General features: G+C 33.0%; 1 protein-coding gene across 5 annotated transcripts in view; it reads right to left on the bottom strand.

Moving 5' to 3' along the window:
- Positions 1 to 21,437, bottom strand: part of LOC142319328 (uncharacterized) — a 62,351-nt gene that overhangs the window by 16,443 nt on the left and 24,471 nt on the right. For 3 of the 5 annotated variants that reach the window (XM_075356499.1, XM_075356494.1, XM_075356495.1), the window contains exons 2-5: positions 19,918 to 20,093; positions 5,644 to 5,757; positions 3,737 to 3,863; positions 1,793 to 1,958 (exon numbers count right to left, since the gene is read on the bottom strand). In XM_075356499.1, coding sequence (XP_075212614.1) covers positions 1,793 to 1,958; positions 3,737 to 3,863; positions 5,644 to 5,757; positions 19,918 to 19,940 — 430 coding nt within the window. In that variant the 5' untranslated portion in view covers positions 19,941 to 20,093. The remainder of the gene's footprint in view (positions 1 to 1,792; positions 1,959 to 3,736; positions 3,864 to 5,643; positions 5,758 to 19,917; positions 20,094 to 21,437) is intronic. The other 2 variants (XM_075356498.1, XM_075356496.1) reach the window with 1 other exon arrangement.

Raw genomic sequence — 21,437 nt, 5'->3', positions numbered from 1 at the left:
CTTAATGAAGATGAAATTGTGGTGCATGAAAACTGCCATGATTTAATAATATGTATCATAATTTTTTTTATAACACCATAGTATTTCAAACTAAAAAAAAAACTACCTCATTATTCTTCCACTGTCATTTTTAGCAAATTATCTAACTATTTAAAAGATTTTTATACCAGTTTATTTAGAATAAAATTAGGTTGAGTAGTAAACTTTACTTTATAATTGTATAAATTATATAATTAGAGCAGAAGAAGAATAAAAAGTTTTAATATTTGACAGTGTTAAAAAAATGTTCAGAACGATCAAGTAATTTGAAAGCAATGATTGTAAAGACACAAGCAACAATAGCTTTGGAAATTAGTTACATACAAAGTCCTTCAGCAAACCAAAATCTAATTGACTAGATCAAGTTAAAAATTACATAGAAGTAAGAGGATTGGATGATTAAAAGATATGTTTTTCATGAGTCATAGCAGATAAGGACAAAATAGTGCAGCAGAACAAACAGTACATAATATCAAGTATGTCAGTTTCAATATCTGAACCAAGATGATGGAAGAAGTCCAGGGATGACTATCCCTCTTATTTTCCCTTGGGATTATTTTAATAATTAAAGCAAGTCTAAAGAAGTAACAAAGAAAAATATAAGGATAAAATCAAAAGATTTCTGCACAAACTTGACCTGAATGAAACAGAATATCTGGAAAAAAGAGAAAGAAAAGTAACTAACTACATTCTCATCCAGAAGTTCTGGGTGCAAATCTCAGGCAGAGTTCACACTACCAAAATTCATTTCATTATTAATGGTAAAATTATTGAGATAAAATCTGTAGTTATTTATATTAATAAATAAACAAAAATAATCAATAATATTAAAATTTACCACCTAACATTTAATGTTACATGATTAATTCAAAGTATAAAAAAAAATCAGCTTATGTAACAAAAATTAAAAAAATCCCTTTCAGCATGTTGGAAGGCGGAGGTAGATTTCATCGGTGCTAAGTAGGGTATAAAAAAGATTTCCTCCTTAAAGTTAAGAAAAACTTCAAATTTACTCAATACGACAATGGTTGCATGTGAAAAACGTTTCACATGTTTAGCATACAACAAGCCTCATCTTCTTACAATTCCAGCAACATTTTGGTCATCCCTTGTCGTAAGGGTTGATCATATCAAAACTTTTTTCAGACAAAAGTTTTAGGTAATATTTACAGTACTAACAACCTCTTCATAAACAGATTTGATAGTGTGCCTATTAAGGGAGGTATGATGTTTTGTCTTCAAAACCCCATTTTTTCCACCCCTTGGGCCAATGGTTGGTGATATCAAAAACCTTTACTTACATTAGTTTTAGACCCTTATCCAAAGAATAGTAGGAACTTTAAACGAATTCGATATTTTACTTAATAAGAAAGTTATAGCGATATTTTGTTTTTTAAAATATCCCCCATTTACAGCCCCATGGTCTGATTTTGGCCGTTAAAGAACTTGACTGAGATTTTGGAACGAGTTATAGTTAAGGAACAATTTGAAAGTGATTGGCACAAAATTACGGCAGTTATTGTGTCCACAAGAAAGTGAAATATAAATGTATATATAAACTTTTGAGCTGATGGTGGTTTTGGGGTTTGGGGGATGTGAAACACAAAGATATGTCAAAATTTTCCAGAAGCCGAATCATGGTACCCATTACAATAGGTAGCTTTCTTATGAAATCTATATTTTTGTTTCTTTTTTTTATGAAATCTACCTAAAACTAATTAAATGTACACATTAAATTTATTAAAAAACTTACATCTATGGCATCTTTGACCATAATAACCAGCTGAACATATACATTTTTTCTCTAAATTGCATTTCATGTTGGGGCATTCTGTTGAATTGCATTCTGGTACGCAATATGTTTCTAGTTGTACATAACCATCACAACAGTAATCTACTGTATGATTATTTATCTGGAGCTGTATAAACAGAAAATATAAAAAAATAAAAGTAAATAAATTAAAAATAAAATCACAAATTGAAAACAATCTTTAAATTCATTGATTAGCATGACAATATAGCTAAAATTAGAATAAAAAATGACTTACTTCGTAATTATGTGTAATTGTGCTTAAAGAAAATCAATAAAGCACTATTGTGTAAATAATTAATTCATCAGTGATATTGCAGATGGAACTGCTTTAATTATACTCATTTTGGAGTAGTTGGGGTTCTTTTCCTCGTTATCGTTATGATAAGTTGATGTATTTATGTTGAAGGAGATATTTGCCCGCTACTTTAAATTATATCTTGTTTTTTATTTTTTTTTAGGATTTTTTTTGTTTTTCATTATTTTAAGGTGGTTTAAAAGTTAATAGTATTTTATAGTAGACATTATTATTATTATCATTATTATCATCATTATTATTATATGTCCAGTAGTAAATTTAATCTGTGTGGTTTTTTCATTTAATATATTGTTTTTGTCAAATTCTAACACCTACTTTGCAGTGAATATAATCTGTGATACATAGTAATTTTTTCAACAATTAAATTAAATTAAACTTGTAAGTTTCGGTCAACTAAGTGACATGACAGAAAAGTGACCTTTTAGTTCCTCCAGCTGGCAACTTTTGAGTGGCAAAACTGCATTTGTAGATTATATGAATCTGTGGGCACCAGTGACTGTTGGTCACTATTCATTTGTCATTATATCACACAAATTTTTAAAATTTTCATTTAATAACACATTATTTTTGTTTAGTAAAAATCGAGAAATTTAACAAAGTGATCCACCAGAACAGAAAAACATCAGCAAAGGAACTTATGAGTTCCATATTTCAAATTTTACTCAAAGTAAATTTCTTCATGTAATTTAATACTTCTTTGCTAGACAAGGTGGAACAAAAACTCTTTTATAATTTTTGCTGTTTCTGGACTCTAAATCACATTTTTGTAATAATTAAATGAATCCATTACGTTAGTATATCATTTTGACCTAATCAAAGTGATAAATTCATAAATTAGAATAATTTCATTCAGATGTGGGATATAAGACTTTCTTTTTTTTTTTGCTTTTTGTTGTCAGTCACAATTTGCTTGATATTTTCAGAATTGATTAATTGATTTTTGTAAAATTTTGTATGATGGCTTCTGAATACGGGTCATTGATGTCACTTAATTTTGGTTATAATTGAGAAGGGATCTGGAAGTTATAGTTTTCATGGGTCTTGTGTCTTAAAATTTTACTCAAAGAGTGAAATTAAGTAGTCACCTGCTGAGGATAAAATTCTCAGTTGCCAAAGTAGCAAAATAGTTTCCCAGCAGCTGGGAAAGTTATTATATGATTGGCTCTTTTACTGTTGAAAGTGAGTAATTTTATATTTTAATTATTTTAAAGTGCTATCATGTCATCATGCTGTTTTATGAAAATAGAAGTTTAATCTGAAAAATCCAGAATAGAAGATTGGCTGTTACATGTGCAGCATGCTATGGACATAATATATTACAATAAAAGTCCATATTCAATGAAATATTGTATCTATATTATCTAAAGAAGGAAGTTTAAAAAAAAAATCTGTCTTTTTATCTATGAAATTTACTCTTCTATCATATTTTTATATTCCAAGTTTTTGAGAAAATTTAACAATACCAAAGGAATGAGGAACTTAGACAAAGATCCTTTACCTTTCAAATTTCTAGTCTACTCTTTTAAGAATAATAAAAATAAAAAGGCATTCAATGAACTTTTTCTTACCTTTGTTTTTATTCGTTCCTTCATAATTGTTGTGTACTTTGAACATCGTGGTGGCATTTTCAAGCACCAAGTATATATCCGGTATGTAACTGGTTCTGTCACTATATATTCTATTGTTTCTGAATCTCTACAACAACAAAAATCAAGAATTAGTGAAAAATTAAAAAAGAATATTCAATACCAACATGCTGATAAGAAAGTCTCTGAATACCATCACTTGGTTACTCTGAACTGAGTACAGAACACGTTAAGATGTTAAATCTTAGGTTAATCCTATACCTACATTTAATAAACCAGAATAATATTCTTCTAAAGAATAAAAAGTTATCTAAATAAAATGTATTAACTTGTTACAATAAAAAATCAGTTAAAACTGATCAGACCTAGATTATCAGCAGAATTCTTTGAGCAACAGTTGAATTACATACCTTCTTCAGAAGTCCTTCAAAGCTTTACTACTGTAAGTTCATCCCAAATAAGTAGTACTTGTTGAAAAAAATTAATATGATGCAACTAAATGAAGTCAACTAGGGATCAGATTAAAATAAAGCAATTTGCACTTACCTGTCTATAAATTATATACCTATGTATAACTTACCTATGTACCTTTTCCCAAAGTCATTATCTTAAAAAAAATACATCAACACACTTTCTCTTCTTGCAATTTATCATTATTTAAAAAAGAAGTAAAAGATGGATAATATAAGTTTCATGACCCAGAAACTTGTGATAACGTACATTAATGCAAATATAGAATAAATTTGTGATAACATAAATATAGAATAGTTACGATGGAAAAAAGCCTCAAAAATTTATCAAATATTATTAAACAGTTAACTATTGAATAGTTTGGATTTTTTTTCAAGACAAATTTATTTTATTTGTCATGAGAAAAAAAAAATCAGTGATAAAAGACAGTCAAAAACTGTTACAAAAAAATTAAAATCCAAAACATATATGCATTTTAATTGTTAAACAATTTTTGCCAACATACAAAGTTTGTCTATTAGAACAAGACTGTGTTATACCTCTTAAAAATCAGTGAGAATTGATTATGACCTTGTTCAATGAATAGTTTCAAGGAATGAATAGAAATATCTTTTAAAAGCTGCCTTTACTAGAACCTTAGTCTAAGACCTTAGGCCTTGGTCTAAACCACATAAACTCCTAATTCAGACTGGCCCTGCAAGCCCAGTTCAATGTTAACAACTGAACTATGCAGCAACTTTTAGACAGACTATGCTCTACTCTGTAAGGCAGTTTCTCTACTATAATAAATAGTCTAACTCAGATTGGCCATTCTGAATTTGAGTACAGTTGTACAAACTGTATTTAAGTCTGACTAAGTCAGATTGTATTTAAGTCTGACTTGATGCTAACTTTCCATTTTGTACTTTGCCTGTCTAAACTGGTATTTTACCATTTTCAGTCAAAAACTACATTTATTTTTTATATTATAAACACAAGTATAGAATATAACAGTTTATTTTATTTTAGCTTTTGTGTCAATATCTCTTCTACATCTCTTACATTATTTTAATGATTTTAACAACTGAGTTGTATATTTTTTAGCTAATATTTTTTATTAACAATTTTATATCGAAAACCATTTAGCAAATATCTTTCTTCATTTCTGAAATAATAAAAAAAATTAGTTTTCTTCTTTTTTTCATTATTTAGTATCATATATTTTGAATTGATCAAATGTATCCAATTTTCTCCTTTATTATGTGTAAAGCTTTTATGCTGATTTTTATGCATATGTGACGTTTTCAGTTATGTGTTGCTTAAAAATGGATTCACTGGTGGAGTAAAGTAATTATATGTATATATCACAGTCAGTTTTAAATCTGTTTATTATTATTATTTTCCAAAGCTATCATTTTAATAAAATAATTATTTCTTACGTTTTCACTTCGTTGCATACATTGTCTCCAGTAAGTCCACTTACAAGACGCACCAGCAGAAGACAACAGCACCAAATTAAAATCTGCTGAGGCATCACTCTCATGCATTGTATCCTGTAAAATAAAATTAACATACAATAACAAACATTAATTAATATCACTGTATTTAATTTTATAACCTTAAACATACATATATACACATATTTCAACAACAAAAAATAATGCAATGATGTTACTATTGTAAGGAATCAATAATGAAAAATGTTGTTTGCAGTTCAAAAAAATTAGGAAGTTGTGATTATAACTGTAATGAATAACAAATCTAAATAATTAAAATATTTTTCGTTTATTTAACTAACTAAAAACATTAAGTATAAATACAGTTAGTGAATAACTAAACTTGAATAATTTTATGAAACATGGTTTGTATACTTAACAGTTTTCTCATAAATTTACTGTCAAGTCACTAAACCACATATCTTACCATCTAATAGTTTTACAACTACAAAGTGCAATAACTGGCTAGAGTAAAAGCGAAGTTCAATAAACTGATTTCTACAAACCACAGAAATTAAATACAGGTAAGTGAAGCTATTATAACTCAGATAGGTGGGTAAATCCACACTCTCAGAATTTTTTAATTAATAAATCTGAACGAAAAATAAGTAAAAATTTTATTCTGATCAGTTTATAATATACAGCCAACAAAAATGAGTATGGATAAAAGAGATATTCTATAGATAAAACGAAAAACATCAGCTAAGTCCACACTAGTGTTTAAAAATAGTAAAATCATGAAATAATAGTGAAGCAAATATTGGAAAAACTAAACAAAGAATGGAAAAAATAATTATTTTCAAGGCATTCATGAAAATTATTTCAGCACATATGATATGTTAAAGAGCAAGTACAAGTATATGTTAAATGAAGATGCAGAAAATTCATGAGTTTTTTTAGTTAGTTTCTTTAATTTCTTTAAGTATAATATTAGTTCTATTAAAGAGAAGTGATTATTTTTAAATAAACTGGTAGGAAGATCTTTTAAATGGTTCAGTAATTTATTAAAACTGACAATAGAGATATAATAATGTTTTTTTTTTTTGGATACTGACACTATGCTGAATGAAAAAAAGAATTTCTATTATCTAACTTGATAGAGACAAATAGTTTTATTTTTAAGGAATAAACGAGTTCATTACACAGTGTTGATAAAATATGAACACTGAAACTTTAACGTTTCAACTGTTGAACACTGAAAAATGAAATTAGCAGATGCTTTTACCTCAAAATGATTTATTTTTCCAGTTTTAGATCACTACATTCAAGCATCCAGGGAATAATCATATGGGAAGTAAACCTAAAATTTTAAATAGAAAAAGGTAGGATTGTGACAAATCATTTTAAAGGGCAATGAAAAACAAAGATTTTAACATAAAAATCTTCAGACTATTATAACAACCCTAACCAAAATGGCAGTCATTTAATGTTTGAAAAGTGATCTATAGTACCTGTTAAAAAAGTATTCATCAGTGAAACACTAAAAAAATAAATTACAGTAAATGCTCCTTCTTAAAAACAATCTACTTTTCAATATGAGTCCATTACTTGGGATATAGGCCACTTGTGAAACTAGCTGTGTAAAAATTAAATGGTCACAATTTTGGTTAAGGTTATCATAGCCTGAATATTTTACATCAAAGTCTTTTTTCAAAGTCCTTTTAAATGAGGTGTCACAACTTTATCCTTTCCATTTAAAGTTTTTGTGTTGCCCTATCATGGAAGGTTTGGGATAATGGTCTCATACCAAAAAATAGATCGTTTCAAGGTAGGGTATATCAGCACATATTATTTGTAGGTGTTAAATGAAAATAAATGACTATGTAGTCATCTTCCTTTTTCTTTATATAATGGTTGACAAATTATTGAAGGTTTCCAGGCTTTAACTGTAAGTATGCGTTGTTATACAAATTTTTATTTATTTTCTTATTATAAAAATATATTTCTTATACGCATATTGGATGAGTTAGAATTTTTAGTTTACTAAACATCAGTTAACAAGATATGTGTCAAACCATGATCTGATAGCCCATTTTTGTACCTTGAAATCTCATTCTGACTTTTTGAAAAAACTCCAAAAAATGATGATAGATTACAAATAGGAATGTACATAGTAAATATTCAGAAATGACAACAAGCTTAGTTGTTTACTATAATGCTTAATTATAGAACAGTACCTTTTGTTTTAAATAGAATGTATTGTCTAACAAGATAAACTAACTTCACATTAAGTCAACAGAAAGACTCCTATTATCAGTATCATCCACTCAATTACCAACTATCTATACCTGAGAATCCAATTTAATGGTTTCATCCACATTTAATGAGTTGCAATCCATCCAGTAAATAATAGTGGTATACAAAATTCTGTCTCAGAGCAAGTAGAAATGGTTTCTACATGTATTTTTCCCCTTGAATTCAAAAATGTTAACAGAATTTCTCTATCGCCCTTAGTTTTCAAGTTACACCCTGTTCAGTATTATATATATTATGGAAATTATGCAATTATGTTACGGTATTATGCATTTATGATACATAAATGAATAAAAAAAATTACATTAAGCATTTAAAAATGATTAGTTTGTTATGAAAGAAAGTCTGCAATGTCATAGAACAATACAATTAGTCATAACTGCTGGATGATGCAATTCTTAAAGAAGTCAAAAGATGTCTTTTTTACAAACTTGGTCATCATTTTTTGTCAAAGTGATATCACAAGCAACATCTGTTTTGATTATAATGTCTGAGTTACTGGTTCAAGCCATAGCCAGTCTGTGTTTTGTGTTCTGTGTTCACTTCGTTGACATCTGTACATCTTTCATGCATATGTGCTGATATAAAATAGTTCAGTGTAAATGTTTCTCAGTTACGACATATTCTAAATTTACACTTCATTTTTTGAATTCAAGACTTAATGAATATTTTTTGTAGTTTTTGTAGAGTGTGTGAAAAATGCTTAAAAATTGTATAAATCCCCTGGACAGCTTTTGCTACATTTGTGGTGAGGTAACATTTAAATTTCAGAAACATAGTTTTACTCCTCTCAAAAATGTTATGAGCTTTATTTTGGTTGCAAAGTTAGTGACCAAGATAAACATTGGATCCCTCCTCACATTTGTTGTGCTACTTATGTCAGGCTCCTTATAAGCTGGTCAAATCGTTCAGCATATAAACTTTACTCTTCCAATGATATGGCAGGAAACAAAAGATCATGCCACCGATTGTAACTTTTGTCTAATATTGTGGACATTAGTTCAAAATCAAAGCACAGTATTTCATATCCTAATTTACCATCCATCATGAGACCTGTGGCTCACAGTGAAGAACTGCCTGTGCTTAAACAACCAGAAAACAGCATACTTAGCAATGATCAACAACACAAAGATGATGTAAGGGTGATCCAAACTATGAAGCTTTGTCTTCATCTTGTGAACCACATTTACTAACATAAGAGGACCTCAATTGCCTTGTACAAGATCTGAATTTATCAAATAAGGAGGCAGAACTTTTAGGCTCACAATTAAAAGGTTGGATCCTCCTCCACCACAAAACAAAAGTATATGTTTTTTAGAAATAGGGGTAATGACTTAAAGAATTTCTTTGTATCTGTAGATGGACTTGGTTTGTGTAATGATGTTTTATCTGTAATAGAATCATTTGGTCATGAGTATAAAACAGAGAAGTGGCATTTGTTTATTGATTCATCTAAAACTAGTCTAAAAGCCAAACTTCTGCACACTGGGAATGGTTTCCATCAGTGTCACAAGCTTACATTATGGATCTAAAAGAAACTTAGGTGAACATGAAACTTCTGCTATACAAAATAAAGAATGAAAAATTTCAGTGAAATATCTATGGAGACTTGAAAAAAAATTGCTTTGTTGTTAGGTCTTCAACGTGGTTTCACCGATTACTGTTGTTTTATTTGTGAGTTGGATAGCAGAGATCGATAAAATCGTTATGTACAGAAAGAGTGGACAAACCAAACAGCATTAACTCCAGGAAAGAATAATGGTGTCAATGCACCACTTGTTGATTCTAAAAAAGTTTATTTACTTCCACTCCATAAAAAGCTGGGGCTTATGAAAAACTTTGTGAAAGCAATGGATCAAAGCAGGCTTAGATTCGCTTACATAAAAAATAAGTTTCCTAAGATCAGTGACGCAAAACTTAAAGCAGTAATCTTTGTAGGACCTCAAATTAGAGATTTGTTTAAAGATGACAACTTTGATAGTACGTTAAATGAGGTAGAGAAACCTGCATGGAAGTTTTTTAAGAGCATTTGCCAGAACTTCTTAGAAGATGTTAAAAATTCATAAATTCAAAATAAAATAAATTCATAAATTCAAAATTTACAAAGAATAGTAGATCTTTTAAAATGGTTGGTTTATCCAAGGACTTCGTTACCGGAGCCCCTTCCTTCCGAGAAGGTCACTAGGCAGGTCTCCGCCTAGGCCACGGTTCTCTGTTAAGGAGGTCGCAGAGCTCTCCACGAGAGGGAAGGCCCTACCCTATTGTGCACCGGCGGATTGCACGAAAAATCAGGACAAAACCACTGCGTCGAGCTGTGCGAAAAACACTCCGGTTGGAACTGTGCAGGAAAAGCAAGGCAGTAGAGGTTGAGACAAGGCTGAGAGGCAGCTCCTTGCGAAGTCGAGGATGGTGGAGAACAGCGATGCGGTGGTCAGCCCTGTGCCTGAGGATTCCGGGGCAAAGCCTCACTTGAAGAGGTCTAGTTACCCCTAGCTAGTCTACGGGATCCGAAGGGATAGGGCGGATCGAGGGTATACGGTCCGCATGGGCCAAAATATCCTCAAAAATGGAGTCAAGGATTTCACTCGAGTTTAGACAGCTGGTCGACTCGTACCTTTCTGAACGTTCCTTAATGGTAGTTAAATTGGCGTTGAAAAACGAAAATATCCAGCGCACAAACCGAGCCCTTAATTCAGTCATTTCTTGATTGTCAGGCAAGGTGGATTAGGTGGTGGAAGGAGTTAAGGGCTTCAAACCGGAAACGGGGAGGGTCCTTGGTGAGATCCACACTTTTCTGAAACGGGTGTTGGAGAAGGTAAAAAAGCCTGTCTCATTCGCTGCGGTAACAGCCACAACAGGGCTTAAACGTGTTAGTCACCCTCCGCCAGTCCAGGGGCCGGCTATTAACATTAAGCGAGCCACTGTCAAGGTGGTCCATATGACGCTTGGTGGGGGGCTTCGTCTGCGATGACGGAGCTGATCCTGAAGAAGATCCTGGACCCACGGAAAGAAAGGTTTCGGATTTCCCGGGTCACAAAAACAAGGGACCATGGAGTCGTCTTGAAGGTTGTTAATGAGCAGCAGGCGAAGCGGCTGCTGGAGGCCGACGTTCTTAGGAGGAACGGGCTGAAGGGTCAGTTGCTGATCTAGCGGAGGCAGTAAATATTGGTCTACGATTTGCCAAGAGCAACGAGGGTAGAAAATCCCGAAATCCTCAGTGCTATACACAGCCAAAATCCTGTGTTGGATATGGTTGTCAAGGACTTTCTCAAGGGAACCAGGTGGTCCGGCAGTTGGGGCGAAAAGAAGCCCCAAAGAGCCACTGGATAATTGAGACCTTGCCAAAAAACCGGCAGGTCTTGGTGGCCGGTCATCGGCTGTTCCTTGGGTGGACCTCTTTGAGGGTTGTCGACCATACAGAAGTACCACGGTGCTTCAAATATCAAGGCTTTGGGCACACCTCTCTCCGCCGTAGAGCACAGCCGGAGATGTGTTTGTGTGTGTGTCATTGCGCCCTTGCTGGGCACAGTGCAGTTAACTGCCCTAATAAGATCGCGCCTGCAGTCCGCTGATCGAAGAGTGTCTGGAGCCATCATGACCGCTGCTTCCGGGAAGCTGTCTGTTAAACGCAGGCGGAAACCCGGGGAAAAGTGGTGGTCCTCTGACCTTAGCGTGCTGCGGGCAAGAGTTAGGTCCGCTAGGAGAAGATACCAGCCTCGCCCCCTAACGGGGATTATCGTTAATGACGGGCGCGCTGAGAGTCTGCGGATCTACCGGCGCCCCCGTAATGAGTACGTTCATGCCATTAAGGAAGCCAAACTCAAGTTTTGGCAGGACTCCATGTGTAAGTTGCAGCGCAATCCGTGGCAGCATGGCAACAAGAATGGCACGCTACGACTAAGGGAGGGTCCTTGTATAGATTTATACAGGATCTGGAGGGATGGTAAGCCTCTCCTTCGTTTTTAAGGGCTACGGGAGCACGAGTGCTCTCCAACCATGTAAATTTAAACCAATATTTGTTTCGGTTCCACCTGGCAGCTGATGAGCTGTCCGTTTGCGGGGAGGTCCAGTCGAACGAACACATGATGTTAGACTATCCAGCTCTTGGGAGGGGGCCAGAACTCAGGCCATCCTGGAACTTAGAGGTCAAGAGGAAAATTGGCCACTCACAAGCGGCGAGTCAGTGTGGGAGTTCCTTGATGCGGTTGCTTTGTTCAACCGACATCAGCAGTTTACCTAAGGGAAAAGAGTCCTACCGCGCTGCTATAGGAGCTAACCGAGCTAATCTGGCTAACAGCCAGATTAAGGCTCCAAGCGCTTTAATGGTGGACAGGTACTCGCTGGCATTCAGCGACCTAAGCGTGGCAGCGAATTGCTGTCTTTGAAGAAATAAATTTAATCATTGATAGTGATATATGTTTTAGCAGTTGACGGGGTGCGCCTACCCATTTTAGTGATGTATAACAAGTGGGCGGCAGGACACGCAAGCGAGTGGTATATGGTACCAAGCTGCGCTCACGCTTTTAGGTTAGCTCTAGGAGTTAGTTAGGACACTGTTCGCTAAACTGTTTCGTGACTCAGTAGTCGTTTGTGGTACAGACAATCGGTGTTATGCTTTAGAGCGACCGAATGGGTTGGTGGCGGGAGAAATGCCAAGCAAACCAAATCGACAATATCTCAGCTTTTTTTTTTGTATTTAATTACAATAATGAAAACCCAAAAAAAATTATTACAGCTTTATTACGGCAATTACTTAGAATGAAAGAAATTGTTTCACACTTATTTACTAACTAAACACAAGAAAAACTGATGAAAAAGCTTAACACAACAACTGACCAGATATTTAATTGTAGAATAATTTAAGTAAATAAATATCACTAAATTTTACATTCTATACAATTAGTGAGATATTAGGTTAATAGATAGTTATAATATACTTCTTTCCCTACCAAGTAGAGGAAATGTGTATATGCTTTTTTTTTGACAGGAGTAATTTGTTACTTCATAACCAGAGATGGGCAAAAGCCGGCCTGCGGGCCGAATGCGGCCCTTTTAATCGCTTAATCCGGCCCGTTATTAAATCCTGTGCAACAACATTTTTATCTGGAACGGAACGCAAGGATGTCGGAGGGTGCAATACCCTCCTACTTTTCGCAGTATACGGACTAGCGTCCTTTGCTGCTGGGTGATTCTAAAAGACTGACGGTTATTAATATTGGCTGACGTTTATTCGTTTTGTGAAGTTTGTTTTGCGTTCCGATCCAATGGAGGGTTTGTCGGTTGGGGCCCGACGGAACGATGTGTTAATAAGCATATCTTCCATGACGCGCTCCTTTCAGCCTAGAGTGGGCTGAAATCCTTCATTTAAGGGGGCGTCCTCTCATAAGGAAAGGACGTCGGAGGCGATTTTTGGACCTACACTTTATCATTTATTTAATTCAATTCAATTTAATTAGGATTGAATTAAGGAAATGTGGTTGGATGGATTTCTCTGAGGCGTTGCGTTCCAGAGCTATCTCAGTCAGTAGGAGTAGATTGTTTTCGAGCGCCCGTGCGCCGGGGTGGTGACAATTTTGAATAAGACGCCCCCCTTATTATATGTAAACTTTTATTTGATGCAGATGCTGGTCTAGCCCTAGAAAATATAATGGTCCGCGGAGGGTTTGGGGGGGTCTGGTGGATTTTTACTCTTTCCTACCCGATTTTATAAGCAAACTACCGAAATCAGCAGCACGAGTGCGCATCTATTTTTACAATATATATACGAAATTGGTGGGGGATCAGATCGTTAGCTTGGTAGTGAGAGCAGATCGTTAGCAAGTTGCGAAAATCAATAAGTGCGCAGTGTGTTTTCTCGTTGTAGACTTCAGATTTTGTATGCGCTTTACGTCTGAGTGTACTAAACTGTAAAAATATAGGGTTTTTTCACGGGTAAGTTTGAAGAATTATTGTCGTTTTATTTTATTATCTTAATTATTTAATTACAGGCGTTGAAATGAGTCACAATAAAAAAAATTGATTTGGAATGCCGAAATGTTAATGATACATGGATAACAAAGTATTTATTTATAAATAATAAAGTGATATGTTTGGTTTGCCCAGAGAAGTTGCTGTATGCAAAGAATACAACTTATAGAGGCATTTCTCGACAAACAATTCATAATATGAATCAGTTTCATCAAAGAAACTGCGAAATATTGCAGAGAATTTAAAAAAAAAACTTTCAAAAGTAAAAATAAAATATCTTCCCGTATCAAAACAACATAGACAAAACAGCCACGGTAGTAGTTATGTTGTTGCAGATAATGTTACAAAACTCTGTAAACCGTTTGTTGAAGCAGAGTTTGTCAAAGAATGCATGGTAAAAATTTCGGAAATATGTAGCCCTGAAAAGAAACAAATATTTGAAAATGTAAGTTTTTCAAGAAGAACGATACTACGGCGGATTAAAAATATTTCACAGAATTTATTTGATCAGCTTAGAACAAAAATTGCAAATTTTAACTATTTTTCTCTCACTTTAAATGACTGCTGCGACGTAACTGACCCAAACCCATTACTAATATTTATTCTTGGCATAGACAAGAAATTCGAGATTAGGGAGGAACTGGCTAGCGTACATTCGATGAAAGATACGACTACCGGAGAAGACTATGATTGTTGAGGAGTGTGTAATTCAAATGCTTGGGACAAAGTAATAAGCATCACCACGGACGGCTGTCGAAGTTTAAGAGGAAAAAAGTGGGCTTTTTAAAAAGAATCAGTGATGAAATAAAAGAGATGCAGCCACAACATGAAATAATTTTTCTGCACTGTATCATTCATCAAGAAGTGTTTTGTAAAAAAACTTTAAAACTGGGTCACGTCATTAATGTTGTAACAAAAGTAATGGATTTTATCTGGGTACGAGCCCTAAATCATCGGCAATTTACTGAATTCTTAAAAGATATTGAAAGTGAATTTTACAAAATACCGTACCATATAAACGTGAGATGGCTTAGCGTCGGGAAAGTTTTGAAGAGATTTCAAACATTTTGTTTGATGAAATCGTAAGTTTCTTCTCAATTAAAGAAAAAATCAAGGACTTTCCTGAACTGCAAAATGAGGAATGATTTCTCTTTTTCTATTGACATATTTACTTATTTGAGCGAACTAAATATTGCATTGCAAGGAGAAAGGAATACGTTTTTAATATGCACTCAAAAATCTAATATCAAAAAAAACTTGATTTATTTGCAGAATATTTAAATGAGACAGTTAAATCACTTTCCAACATTGGAATTACGACGAGAAAACTTGAGAACTGATGATTTTATTTTAAGTATGGAAAAATAGTAAAAGAGCTATATGCTGAATTCGGCAGAAGATTTGAAGAGTAAAAAAACTGAAAAAGATTTGTCATTAATAAGTACACCGTTTAATTTTAATGAGCAGGATGCTCCAGTTCAGGATTCACTTAAAACTAATTGATTTGCAGTCGGATTATTTGTTAAAGGTAAAGTTTCATTCAAGCGAATTTAACTTTTTTATGGTTCCCTCAATGCAGATAAATTCAAAAGTTTTCTGGACTATACAAAAAGTATTTAGTTTTATTTGGATCGACATATTTATATGAAAGAACTTTTTCGTTAACAAAGTACACGAAAAATAAATATCGAACACAAGTTACTGATGAAAATTTCCATTAGGTATTAAGGATTGTTACAATGAGTTGCAATCTAATTTGTCCAACCCAAAACGCAACTACGAATGTTAGAGTGACAATACTAGGAAAGGCAGATAGTAACATAGAAATCAATTTTTAAATAAATATATAAATTATATATATATATATATGTATATATATTATGTAATATTAGTTAATATATAATACGTATTAAATATTAATATTTATATATCATTATTATAAATAATAAATAAATCAATTAAGATAAAAAAAACCTGTGACCATTATGATGTTGATGACAATGAAGATGACCACGAGCGTGCTTTCGCGGTAGGGAAGGGCGGACTGCCTGATCGAGGAAGGGGTGGTCTGCCTCAGCGGGTCACCTTTGCTGAGGAGCTCAGGACTCCGGAGAACCGTTGTCCTAATGGGGTACATTCAAGATTGAAACTAAATAAGAATGTAGTCTAGAATAGGCTGTGGCTGGAGAGTAAGACTGCACATATCAGGGTACCCCGTGTCAATAGGTTGGAATGTGACCATTGTCTTCTTCCACTGGTCAAAACACCACTCGGGGCTGTGTTATATCTTATGGACAGGTCCAAGTGGAGAGGAAAGGAGGTTTAGTCGGTAGGGCGCAGGTCACATAAGTATTTTACAACACCTTGGGGAACCTGTAAGGAAGTCCGACACTTCGTCCGTAACTGGAATTCCTCCGGCCTCGGTAAAAAAAAAAAAAAGAAGAAAAAATCAATTATGATAATCCTAGCGGAATATACTCGTAGAATATTGTGAAAAACTTGTCATCATTATGAATTTACTATGATAACATATATTTCTGGCTGAAGTATACAATATCCTTCAAAAAGACAGAATTAACTTTCAAGATACAAAAAAGGGCTGTCAGATCAATGTTTGGCACCTGTAAATATGGATCATATAGACCGATATTTATAGAATTAAAAATACTAACTTATCCTTTTGTTTAAACTTACAAACGGGCAATCTTTACTAAAAAGAATGGACACTCGTAAAAAAAAAATCAATATCCTACCAATATCAAAACGGACAAAAGAGCTGTTTTTTTATAAGTCAACACAATACTTTGACTTATGAGAAGAGGTTTATTATGCTTCCATTTCCATTTTTAATAAATTACTGAACTATTTAAAAGAACTTTCTTCAAACTTATTTAATAACATTCTTTATTGAAATAATATTTACAAATAATCTTAAAATAGTTGAAAAAAGACAATAATACTCTTTGGTGTATGACCGTTAGACGGATAGTAGAACTAAAAAAAATCATATAATTAAAAATTAAATCCGTGAATCGATGAAAATTTATGTTTCCAAGCATTTTTGCAGTATTTACTTAATATTGGCCAACCACTTCCATTAAGATACCGTTTCAGATCCTCCACTTCCAAAAAGTCCTTGTTAAATATTTAATGGAAAATTAAAAAAAAAAAAATACTTTGGAGAAATAATATTATTCTGTTGATGCATTTTTAAATAATACAATTAAAAAAAAAAGCCTTGAATTCTCTGCATCTTATTTATGTACATAAATATGATCTCTAATAATTTATATTAATGTCTTGTGAATCATGGATTATTTTTTTTGTTTTGTATCTTCATGCAGCCTAAATGTTATTCATGTGTTTACGTTTTAAATACGAATAATTAATATGGACGTTAATCACATCTAATTTTTACTTTCTTGTACGAAGTAAAGGAAGTATTGTGATCGCAAAAAATTTCGGTTTTCGGATTTCAACGGAAATATCCATTTTGGCTAGTTTCGGAGTGACGTCTGCACATACGTATGAATGTATTAATTAACTCAAAAACGATCAACCGTAGGATGTTGAAATTTTGGATTTAGGACTGTTGTAACATCTAGTTGTGCACCTCTCTTTCTGATTGCAATCGACTCAACCAAAAGTGTCTAAAAAAAGACCAAATCCAGAACAAAATTGGATTTTAGACTTTTTCTTAACTGTAGTAATTAGCCCTTGTTGAGAGCTTTTCAACGATATATGATAAGTGGTACTTATTTTCATTTTTTCCAGAGTTGTAGCCAAATAAAAGTTTAATTAATGAAATATTTGAATCTTAGAAGAAGGAGGTTCGAATCACACTTCATCTCCTTATTTAATCTTTTTTAACTTTTTAAAATATATAGGTTTATTGATAACTATTACCCTCTAATTGTAAAAAAAAATTTCGGTAAATAATAATACAATAATAATAAAAAAAGAAACATTAAAAAATTACAGAAGTTATTAATGAAATAAAATTTTATGTACTTTTCATTTTTTTTAAATGTGTGTATTTGCAATTTAATAGGCGTACAAGGAAGTCATGTGGTGCCCACATCAGATTTTTATTTTATAACTTGTGTATTCTATGATGCTGCTGTGATCAAGTTTTTACCTTTGATCCATTCACACAAATGCGGGGCGATTCCTTTGTTTATGTGTGTAGAAACTTATCCTGATGCGATTTATACAATGTATTATTAATTACTGATTAAAATGCAAGATTTATTTATTTGATCCCCAGACTTACATGTTGCGGGATTGGTGGTAGATAAGCTACATAGCAAGTTATATAGAACTACATCTATCAGCTTATTATGTTACCAATTCATGTACAGACTTTGTAATAAATATAAATTAAACAGGAAAGTACTTAAAATCATACTCTGAATTAAATTATACATTTCTGTTAAATCTGACAGTGTTTCTACATAATAAGCCGGTGATTTTATCAGATTATAAATTTGTTAGAGGGTTGATTGAATCGTGTTTTTTCAATCGGTTTGATCAGTTACCAAAGTTCATGTAACCGACTGCAGTCAACCGGTGGGCACTCTTGTCGAGGATCTAATGACAATGTCAACGAAAGATCAACGCCATATAACTAGACATAATGGCGACTTCCTGATTATGATAATTTAGTTATAAACGTCAGACCGCCTAGAACAATCGAACATGCGAGTACGTGCGTGTGTCGATGAGTGTGTGTATGAACATACATTACGATGTGTGTGAGATTATTTGTATGTGTTAACTTATTTATGTTCGTATGTTCATAGATAGGATTGACGAACCAATCGTCTTAAGTCGTATTACAGGAAACGTACACCAAACTAAACCAGTTAGGACAAGTTGAGTTATCAGTTGGTACAACTGAGAACATACTTAAATTGTCACGTCAAGATACTCGACACAGATTTGTTATGACGTTATAAAAACAATAACTCATACAAGATTTATATTTAATCCATAGCTGTAGAAAAATATTTACTAGGTAATATTATTTATTTAATTTTTTTTTTTTTAATGAATACAAGTAAACAAAAACAATTAACTGTACGGCCGAGAAAATACATCATTCATCCCAAGGAACAGATAAAGGAACTGCGCAAGTTTCGTAAGATCTTCCACATGAAGCAAACACGGGAGTCTTCTTAATTTAATTCATATTTTCAAATCCTTCAGCAAACTGAGGATTGACCGCCTACACATGAAACATTAGCCGGCAAAAACGTGTCAAACACGGTAAATTTAGAGGTTATTGAGGGGAAAAAAATGACTATTTATCATAAATATTCATCTCGAAAAGTCATTGAAGTTTTTATTTTGAAATAGATTACTTAACACACATCTTATTAATTAATTATTGTGTTCATGTTTATGAGTACCACACAGAGCAGGTCTAGTAGTTAACTCTCGTCGTAATTCAAATCCTAGTAAAATTTAGTTGTTTTTTATGAATCTGATTAATAGAAAGCGAAATTGCACCGGTATCAGAGGATACCGGTGTAATTTCGCTTTTGGGATTTAATTAACTATACGCCTCAGAGATGGCGTGAGTCTGTACAAGACTATACCTCATTTACAAGTCATACATATCATCCTCATCTCATTGGTCTGTGGGAGGAGGTTGTTTATGGTTCAGTATTTGAACAGGTTGCAACGTGTAAAATAAATAATAAATATTAAGAGTGTGCAATCTTTGATAAAAATAATAATCACTTTTTCTTATAAAATAACAATATAAACTTCTGTCAAACAACATAACACAACTGTTTTCCTGAAACTGAACACAAAACTAAATAACTGAACAGTTTTAAAAAATCTTCCGACCAGTAAAATTAATAATTTATTTAAAATACAATTTTAAAATTTTCTTTTACAGAAACAAAATTACTCTGTCGATGAATTTTTAAATAATATCGATTAAACAACAAAAATAATCTGAATTTTCTGCATCCGTTCAATACGTACATAAATATGTGCTCGACTTTCATTAATGCTATTTGAATTGTGAATTACTTTGCAGTTATTTTTACTTTCCTGGCATCATAGTTCAAGAGCTACTATGCCGCAAGAAGGGTAGTAATCAGTCAAAAAATGGATATGAGGTTTTTGTGAATTTCTCGACGTTTCATGATCCACGGACCCTAAAAACAAAAACAAGAAGGTATTCTTAACAAAAACATATTCGTATCTACGTATATTGGCGTGTTTGAAGCTTAATAACTAATAACTTTAGACTGGATAAACTGATTCTGATGAAATTTGGCATAGAGATCGTGTATATGAGGCAATTTGTGGTAAAAGTATAGGGTCAATATCTCAAAGGGATGGGATAGATAGTTTCTTTTGAATCAATTTTTTCAAAATGTTGCAAACATAACTCGACTTTATATTAAAAACATGCGTGCATGGTTAATATACCATTAAAAAAAAAAATTGCATCCAAATTATCTCCTTCTCCAGAAAAAAAACCAAAAAGTTATCTTTTTATTTATTGCATATTCATTTATTGCCTCAAAATATACTTTGGAGCAACGTTGGGGGGTGGGGGAGCCGATAAAGTTTTAAAATATGGATATTTTGAATTTTTTCAACTTTTTTTTATTTATCATTATTTTTCCACCGTATATGAATAAATAACTAATGCCAGGAAATTATTATTTAACAACTTTGTTGTCAGCTTTTTTATATTTAATATCTTGGCGTATTTAATGCATTTTTACCTTAACATTCCTTCAGAAGTTTATGTTTTACATGATTAATTTGGATTTTAATCATAACTGTTTTTTATCCTATACATTCCTAACGTGATCTAAATAATGCACTATTAAATACTAATCAGAATAAAATATTTATCCTATTTATTACCGATTTAAATTTATTTTTTTTGAGAAAAAGATAAAGTAAACAACAAAGTGCAGGTAAGAGTTCTAAGTGATCCTCAAAAAACCATGACGATTATAAATAATTTAACATAATACTTCGACTTAATTACACAGTATTTCTGAAAAGTCCCCGAGCTAAATTAACTAAAAATACAGATTTAAAATAAACGAATTTACTCACATCAGCCCTCTACATAGAACCCTTTTCTAGTTATAAACTCGTTGCAGCGCCGGTAGAGCCCGTCAAACGCTCTGAAAAAATTACTTTGTGGGATCCCCTTCCACTGCTCGGTGCAACCCCTGTGGATAGCCGGAATGTCGTCGAAGAAGCGGCCTTTTATCTTCAACTTGAGTTTCGGGAACAAAATGTAGTCTGCTGGAGCCAAGTCGGCTGAATAGGGCGGGTGTGATAGCACGGTGATTTCATTTGCGACGTAAGAACGTGTTAACACTTGATATGTGTGCCAAGGCATTGTCGTGCAACAGAGCCCAACTGTCCGGATCCCGGCACTCGGGCCGGATTCGACGAATGCGACCCATCAGGCGTTTCATTACTTCCAAATAGAATTTAGAATTCACGGTTTAACCAGTTGCCCTTGCACT

Source organism: Lycorma delicatula, chromosome 2 (assembly GCF_047948215.1).
Source record: "Lycorma delicatula isolate Av1 chromosome 2, ASM4794821v1, whole genome shotgun sequence".
NCBI classification, from domain to species: Eukaryota; Metazoa; Arthropoda; class Insecta; order Hemiptera; family Fulgoridae; genus Lycorma; species Lycorma delicatula.
The sequence above is the reverse complement of the archived record's forward strand: the minus strand, read 5'-3'. Positions and strand labels throughout refer to the sequence as shown.